Below are 9,375 nucleotides of genomic sequence, written 5' to 3'. Positions count from 1 at the left end.
ACGTACGTTACGTTACCGGTTCGTTACTTACGGTTACGTTAACGTACGTACGTACTACGTACGTACGTACTACTACGTACTACTCTCTCTCTCTCTCTCTCTCTCTCTCTCTCTCTCTCTCTCTCTCTCTCTCTCTCTCTCTCTCTCTCCCCTCCGTCTTCTCCTCCACCTCTCTTTTTCTCTGACCGTATATTTTTCTTTATTTATTATCGATCTAATTTGGGAAAAACGTAGATTTTCGAATAGACTAAACGAATTCAAGGCATTTTGCCACATGTACCAGCTACTACATTATTATTATTACCCTATTTTTCGTCATTATTCATTACTATATAAAAATAATACAATAACTATATATAATAATTATAATGATATTTATCACTAATTAATGCTCAATTAGCTGAAATGGCCATTCCTCTCTTTTGAATAGGAATAATTAATAAGTAAATAATTTTAGAAATCTATCTTCGTAGTTTTAATTTCTAATATTTAATATAAGTGCTTATCTTATCTATGTTCAACAAGGTATCCTCGATTATTAACGTAACAACCTGCCAGCAGCGCAAGGACTAAATTGTATTGTAACCTTCCTTCTTCTTCTCTTCTTTTATTCTTCTCTCTTCTATCTCTCTTCTATCTCTTCTATCTCTGGGCCGCAACAGTATAATCTTTCAATTAATCTCAAGCTCAATGAGTTAACAACACAACATGTTATGCAAGCGTTACTGAAATTCTGTAATATCGATTATATTTGGCAAAGCGACATGTAAACTCGCTGCTTAATCTTGCTGTTCATAATATATGTATAGGCCTCACATGGAGGCATATTCTTTTTTTTTCCACAGGCATCTAGGCACAACAGATATAAAAGTAGTACACTCAGAAGTATCCAGATTTTCTCGTAGCAATCTATTATTTTTAAAATAGCACTATCATATACATCCTAAGATAACGCGCGCCGGCGTGTATTTTTCTTCTTTATCTTCATTTATTTATGTTTATTTTCTTACTACAACGAGCCTGTAGTGTTAAAGCAAGTACGTATATTTATATATGTATATATCATTTGCACATAAATGGAAACGCCTCATTCGCAAGAATATTAACACAACAAGCTCGCATAGCGCAGTAATACAGGTTACAACATCGAGAGCACATACGTGTATATCTTCGATCACATTTCCGCATACATATCTCTCATCTGTGTATAAAATCTCTTGTAGAATAGAATAGAACCAAATCCATTACAACCGTAGTATCCACAATTAAATCTCATTTACGTACATTATTCGTATATTATCTTACTGTTGAGACATAGCAGAGGGTAGCACCTCAGAATGCTTCTGATAATGGCGATTCTAATGTATTTAGAGCCTGTTTTGTTTACTACATGCGCGTCTTTTATAATGATACTATTACACATCTTCTTAATCGCAATGTTTTTTTTCCATAATGAAGAAATAAATACAACGCATTTCTATAAAAAACGAGTTTTTTCTGTAAGCTTCTATGAGTACCTATAACACTGTATCTTTGAATCGTATATATGCGCGGCGGGATAGTAGGATTCTTTTCTTTTCTATTAAAAAAAGCAAATATGATGTGATATATATTGAAATGACAATACATAACTGATTTCGTATAGTGAGACTCTCAGCCAAATCATTTGCGTTCTTATCGCCGTTTTCCTAGAGAAGAAAACTAACTTCCGATGTTGCTACAGCAAAACAGAGGATACATGGGAAGTGGTTGTGGTAGAGACTAGCAATTATTAGGATCTGGCGGTGTAACAAGGTATTCATCGGCGCGTTTGTGGTCGGATAATGCCCGCATTGTGTACGAATCCTGTGGTAAATCACTCTTTCTTCGTAAAAGCGGTTTCACTTTGTTCACGTTTGTCATTTTCTTCGCCTATATAACAAAACGCTTATTTAAGATATATTAAGAATATCATGCTGACAATGCTTCATATAACAAAGCATTCAAATAAAAAACAACGGATATCAATTCATACCTCATTAGCTTTAGCTTCAATTTTCTCCAAGGTAAGCGGAGTTTGATCCGTATCACCGTCTTCGTCAGGCGGTGAATTATCTATATGTTGAGGTGATATATAGGAGGTGTTATTCGTTGTGCCTTTATTTGCCACATTATAATTTGGATGCCTCATCGCGAGCGCTTCAACGCGCATCCATGCTTCATCTCGATCTTTCATGAGCTTTCGTTCTCTTTGACGTTCCTACAAAGTTTTAAAGTAAAATAAATGTGATAAATGCGTTATTAATGTTTTAATCTTTTTGCAAGATCAAATTAATATATAAAGTTATGTAAAATTTGGAAATTATGAAGTTGATTCATCAAAATATATTTAATATTTGTATTTAATGCTGAATACAGCTAATTTAATTTATACATTTATTTATACGATTTATTTATACAGCATATTTTACTGAAAGTAAGTTTGTTTCTGAACTAGTTGTACATTTTTTGGAATTTAAAAAAGTGAAATAATTTTTTAATATTAAGCAAAAACAAGAAAATTCTAGCTTATAGAAAATCGAGTGCAGGAATAAAAACAGACCTGTAAATTGTCTATAAATATACCTGATAGTACTGTGTTGTACATTCGTCAAATACTTTTTGATTCATTTCCATGAAAAGTTTTAGGGCATTGTAAATTAAACCGTGGATTGTCTTGTTCCAATGATTGCGGGAATTCCTATAAAAAGCTGGATACATTATCGGTAAGATGACGGAATAATTGTCCGATATCAAAGACATTATGTATTCATTATTCCAATAGTAGAGAGCTCTTTCCGCCACCTGAAATAAGTGAGCGTATGTTAGATGTCGCACAAAACAAAATAGCAACATTGCATACTTGCCTGGAAATGCGGTGATGACACGCATTTGGCTAATTGCCTGAACAATGGATCCATGACTTTCTGAAATTCAGCTGGCTCAATGACGTCTAAGATTTCTTCAAGCTCATTCAAGAACATAACTTCTTTAGGGGAATGTGTTTTTGGCCAGAATTTTAGCAGATTTCTAATTACGGGTTCCGTCAGCGACGGATCCTTCTCCAGAAATTGAACAACGCAATACGCTAGTTGTGGATGATATACAGATAATGACTTAGCTTTGTGCAAAGGTAACAAGACTTTTAACAAAAACACCTTATGCTCTTCCTTTAATGGCAGAGCAAAGCCATTTATAATACTGGAAATAAAGGAAACAAACACTGATAAATATCTTATAATACATTTTTTAATGTTATGCATTATATTTTTATCGAATTTATTATTACCTTCCTAAAATTTCAAGTAGTTCTGCAATACCATTATGATGTTCCGTCTCATAAATAAATCGATAGAAAACGTTATTGATCTGTTTTCTAATGTACGCCCTCAGTCCTAGGAATTTTCCGTAAATCCTATGGAGGGTAGTCTTAAGAAAATCCCTCTCTCTTGGATCCTCAGAGTCAAATAGCTCCAAAAGCTGCAGCACGAATTTTTGATCTATATAACGTCTTGCTATGGATGGCTGGAAGTCCTGTGATTCTAACAACCGCAAGAAGAATTCGTAGACAAGCTGCAAATGTGGCCAAGCCGCCTCCAATGTTGGCTCATCCTCTTCTGGATCAAACTCTGCACCATTAGGATTTGATGATGGGGGTAGCGTCCGGAATAAATTCACGGCGAACTGCAAGGATTTCCGTTGTCTGAGTAAAACCTTTCAATTTTATTCTCTCAAAGTATCATTATTTAGATTATGTTTCTACACGTATCTTATGTCCTCTTTAAAAATATAAAGGTAATGTAAATGCTAAGAATATTTCTGATATTTTTACATATACCGATTTTATTATGCTCCTTGCTAGCATTATTAATTGCTTTTTCTTTTTTTATTCTCATGCAGCTATATGTTTTATTAAGGTCTACATTTTCATATAAAACTAATTTCTTAGCATTTACATAGCTTTGTATTTCTAATCTACAAAAAGCTTCATGAAATTCAAACAGTTCATGCTCTTACACATATATGTGAAATATATGTTAGAATGCTGTTCTTACCATGTTTACCGCTTCGGGATATATCGCTTCGGTAATAACATTTTTGTTTTTGGTTACGTACTCGACCATCTCGTGGAGAGCAGTACGCTTTACCTCCTTCCATTTCAAATCCGACAACGGATCGGATTCGAAGTCGAAAAGGACGCAGCATTGCCGTAGCTTCTGTATAAAAAGTTCTTCCCGCTCGTTTACCTGTTGTGTTTCTGGAATCAGATAGCCAGTGATTAATGCCGCCGCACTCAACAGCTTGTACCTTAAGAAGCGAGAATAATATTGCGGCTATTAATCATATTAGTTTACAAGAGAATATCGATACACTCTAATACGAAGGGATACATTCGAAAGCATTCTTCTCATACTATTTACTTCTTTTTCTCGTTTGAATTATTTTGTTACGAATAGCTTTCCCGCCTGTCTAACTGGCTTTCTTGACATAAATGAGAAATGACTCTTTAAACGAAGTTAAATCTTTAGAATAATTTATGTTTCATATATCAGCGTCAAGATATTATCGATTATAAGTTCTTATACTTATCGATTATAAATACTTATAATATATGTATAACATGATGTTTTATCCTTATTGTAAAGATATTTCACGTATATAAATATGCAGAATATTAACATTCTTTTTTGAAATAATTTTGTAATTTTCAGTAAAGAGGTCGAATTTAATAAAGGGTCAATTTAATAAAGGGCGTCTAATAAGAAAAACAAATATCCAGAATATAATTTGCTGCTGATAAAAATGCAGCACGCTATCAAAATCTATATTCTATTCGTTTCTTTGAATAATTTGATTTGCATAGACAGTTATTTCAGATGTTAATCAATGTTCTATTCTTAAACTCAGAACAAAAAGCGTACTGTCGCATAGAATTGTCTTTAGTTAGTATTTATACAAATTATATATATAAATTATATATATATATATATATATATATAAAATGGCCCGTCAGCAGCAGGTTTTTGATCTAAAATCTTAAAGGTGCTCTACTTTTTCTGATTAATTGAGTAGGTTTTGAAGGAAGATCGATAATGGCCTTCAAAATACCGACTGTAACCGTATGACATTATTTATCGTTTGCTATTCTTAGAAGTCTCTGTAATAATAATAGGAATAACGAGATCGATTGCCGAATTTACCTCGAGCCATTTCATGGACATCACATTCTCGAACAATAAAATACAAATTTTACAAAAATAAAGTGTGCTAAATTAATCCTTCAATAATTTTATTTATCAATATAATCTTTCGTTTTATCATATCAACAAATAAATCAGGTGCACAGATTAGTTCTATAATAAAATCATGTGCGATAATGAACTGATTTAAGCGATAGAGAGCTTTACCGATTAGAAGAGGTTGCAAAGGTTGATAGTGCAGCGCGAACGTCACCGGATAACCCTTGCTTGAATCCTGGGATAAGACCGTCGCCAAAGCAAGACCCTGATGAAAGCTGGGACTTTTGGGCAGAGCGCCACCCAGAGATGGGCCAATTCCACCCACGTGAACCATCGCGTAATATTATGTTCAATACCGATTTTACACTCGCACCTTATTCATTGGTAAATCTCTTCAGATACTTAAACTTGGGTAGCACTCGTTTTGCTATTTACGTATCGTCTCAATAATTACTTATAATTTGCAATACTTTGGATTCACACTTCTGTTTAAAATCGCGATTAATAATATTCTATTTCGTTCTTTTCAGTATGGCATCAAATCATAGCATTTTATTTATAAAACATCGATAATTGTTTTTAAATATTATTGCAGTAAATCTATATTATTTCGAAATTATTTAACAATAGAAATATCGTTTCTTACTCATTAAAAGGATCAAAAGAATAAATTATTAAATTATAAAAATAAAGAAAAAACTAAATATTTCATCAATATAAAGAATATAATTATTGAAAAATTAATAAAATTCAGAATCTTAATCTTTTACACCAAAAATATATTAATCTAAAAAATAGAACTAGTTAATAATGATTTTTTGGTAATTTTAGTGTTAATGAATGTTCGATTGATGAAAAGAGTTCTTTATCTGACTGATGTTCGTTCCTGTCAAAGTAGATTAACTTTAAACTTAGTTTAACTTACTTTTTATTTTTTGTAGGTTTTTTAAATTAGAAAAAGATGAAAAGTCAGTTAAACCGAAAGTAAAGTTAATCTACGTCGATAAGAACAAGTTCGATTCTACCAATGTAAGATTAACTTTAATCTCAGTTCAATTTACTGTTTATCTTTCTCTAATTCTTAGAATTAGAAAAAGATAAAGAAAAAAATAGAATCGAAATTAAAGTTTAGTTTTTACATTAATGGAACCAAGTCTAAAAAAAATAAAAAACTAAACAAATTAGAAAGTTATATACGATAATAATTTTCTCTTAATTTTAGCAATATTTGAATATTATAAACGTGTAGAAATACCGGCAAAATATGTACCGATAATAAATATGTATAACTTTTCTAAATTATATAACTATTCTGTACTGTATAAACCATATATGTATTTGGAAAATATTATATAAAAAAGAAAAACAATAATTAAAAATTATTGTTTTGTTTTAATTATTAAGTAACATTAACTTAATCAAGTTAACTTATTCAGGTTTGCCAATTAATATTTTCCCGGATTTATAGATTTAACCTACTCGGACGGAAACCAATTTCCGGAGAATGTTTTTATTATGTAATTCGCAATTATCCGCCAATTTACTCAACGAAATGCGACGCATAACTTTATTAAGCAACGCCGATTGTCAGCCTTCGACAAATCACTTTTACTGGCTTCCCACGTTATTTTCCGCATAGATCCCGCTACGAAGGAAATGCGCGTGATTTTACGCGTTTTGCCAAACCATGCAGAAAACGTAACTGTACTTTGATGCAAAGCAATACGAATCGTCTGTTACAGCACAGTTGCGAAAATATTTTCGCACAAAGCGAATTTAATATTTTAGCGTAAGCAATATAATATTAAATTATTGTATACATAAATTTTACAAGTATACAAATTAATATGTGCTAAATTATGCGTGGAATTTACGAATGTTGTTTTCCGCAAATTAACAAATTCAATTAACTTCCTTCTTCTATAATATACAAGTATATTTAATATTATCAGTATTTCCATAATATATATATACATTAATAATATAACGATTATCAACATTTTATTCAAGTTATTTAAGTATTCAATATAATTCTGCAAAGATGAATCATTTAATTGCTATCAATAATTCTATCGAATTTTTAGTTTATTATTTCTTGCAAAACGTACCTCAATAAATTCGGTTTCACAAAATACCTATATATAAAAATTTTATCTTCATATTCAATTCTTCAATTTTATTTCAATTCCACATATCTTAACTATTTCTGCGTATAATGTATAAGTATCAAAGATAAAGATTTAAATAAATGTTAATATTTAATCTTTTATTAAAATTTTTATATCATTTATCACTAAATTCGAAACATGATTTGTAAATTATATAACTCACCAAATCTTTAAGAATTCCTCCGAGCTTAAAATTCACTAAACTTCATTTCCTCAATTGGGAAACTTTTAAATCAGAAGACTCACCAATTTTCGATCGGAAGCGTTTTAACTAAAAGAATTCACTAACTTCTAATAGAAAAATTTTAACTTGTTTCAACTCATCGATTGGTTTAAACATTTTCTCCATCCCTCTATTGAATACCTGTTATCCTTTTTTAACCAATATAAAAATATCAATCACCAAGCGATAATTTTTATCAATTATTTCCGATATGTTTTACATTCATTCGAAATAATTCACTTTTGCTAGACTCAACGAAGATCTCCGTAAGCTTCGAGAGCTGGACGCGCCCGTCCTTAACCGAGTTTCTCTGAACGGATTTGTGATAACAATCTCGCTGACACCACCGAAGTCCATCCGCCACTAATTTCTGTCGTTGTTTAAGGCTCGCAACAATCTGTTGCTTCGTTCGTGTCAATCGATCGGCCGGGGAAAGCAAGGCTCTTCTCTCGGCCTTTCTCTCGGGGTGTTCGCGCTGCGAAGCCACCCCTATGAAATACCGGCAAGCACTAGCGGCGCGTCCTCGCGGCTCGCGGGTCCCCGGAACCCGGTGACCGCGTTCGTGAGGGGCGGGAGGCGACGAGAAGAGGGGGACAGGCTGGCGGGTGAGATTCGCCTAAGTGGCACCAGGTTCAACGAACTCGAGGGTCCTCGCCGGGATCTCGCGGGTCATCTCTCGATCGGTCACGAGGTCGATACAACCCCCTTCGCTGAGATTCTGGGCAGGTAGAGCCGCGACCAGGTGGGGTTCTCCGTGAGGGTGCCGCGCGGATGTTCGGGCGCTGGTCTCGGAGCGGTTGGAAGAGAAGGATCAGAAAGGGATGCTCAAAACGAAGGCGTGAGATGAAAAGAAGGGGAAGAGGGGGTGGAACCTGACTGTTTACGTTGGGAAAACGGGGAATCATGAATCTGGAGCGCTTGCGCGACCCTCGTTGCACGCAATCGATAGACTCTGACGTAGGAGGTAGTCTCGCAACCTCGATTGACCGGCATTACATTGGGAAAGGACAGGCGAACCAATTTGTCGCCGCCCTTCTTTCTTTTCTTTCCCCTGTTATTCTTTTTCGCTTCTTATCCACTTTTTCGTTGTGTGTTTCTCACCCTATACGTCCGCGAACTCGATCTCTATTCTAATCTAATTATTCGATTATGATCGGAATGTTATGTGAACTAGGTTCTTGTGATTTTTTTGTGTTACTTGATCAAGTCGATATTAGATTGCAGCAATCGCAAAACAAGTTTGATGTATATATGTAAACACATTCGAAATATACTTACTTCTCATTTTTATTACAATGTGAATCATGATACAAATGTGAGAAATGTAAAAAGATCGCTAATATTATTTTACTTGATCTAACAGGAATGGTAGAGTTATCACATGGGATTAATTGTACTGTCGTATTGTAAAAAGAATTACATTCCTGATTGAATGACTCACCGGATAACAGCGGCAATTTTTGCAATTCTCGATTTTTCGATATATTGAACCTCGAGCTGCTTTGCCGTTTATCCTTTTTGATTACAGGTCCACCAGGTTGATACTTGATTTTATTGATGAGCGTAGGCGGAGGCGGTGCATTGCCCACAGGAGGTCCTCCGGTCACCTTGTTTGCCTATAGCAGATAAAAAGATATTATAAAAGATATTAAAAATAAATATAAAATTTGTAGATGATAATGTATATATATATATATATATATATATATATATATATATATATATA

General features: G+C 33.5%; 1 protein-coding gene across 1 annotated transcript in view; it reads right to left on the bottom strand.

Moving 5' to 3' along the window:
- Positions 1-1,761: 1,761 nt before the first annotated feature.
- The window catches only part of LOC105620713 (serine/threonine-protein phosphatase 2A 56 kDa regulatory subunit gamma isoform-like), a 12,745-nt gene continuing 5,131 nt past the window's right edge, over positions 1,762-9,375 (bottom strand). Inside the window, exons 2-8 of the mRNA XM_012202209.1 lie at positions 9,091-9,265; positions 4,074-4,276; positions 3,308-3,702; positions 2,886-3,219; positions 2,605-2,823; positions 2,015-2,239; positions 1,762-1,911 (exon numbers count right to left, since the gene is read on the bottom strand). Coding sequence (XP_012057599.1) covers positions 1,762-1,911; positions 2,015-2,239; positions 2,605-2,823; positions 2,886-3,219; positions 3,308-3,702; positions 4,074-4,276; positions 9,091-9,265 — 1,701 coding nt within the window. The remainder of the gene's footprint in view (positions 1,912-2,014; positions 2,240-2,604; positions 2,824-2,885; positions 3,220-3,307; positions 3,703-4,073; positions 4,277-9,090; positions 9,266-9,375) is intronic.

This window comes from Atta cephalotes (assembly GCF_000143395.1).
Source record: "Atta cephalotes unplaced genomic scaffold scaffold00002, whole genome shotgun sequence".
Lineage (NCBI taxonomy): Eukaryota > Metazoa > Arthropoda > Insecta > Hymenoptera > Formicidae > Atta > Atta cephalotes.
The sequence above is the reverse complement of the archived record's forward strand: the minus strand, read 5'-3'. Positions and strand labels throughout refer to the sequence as shown.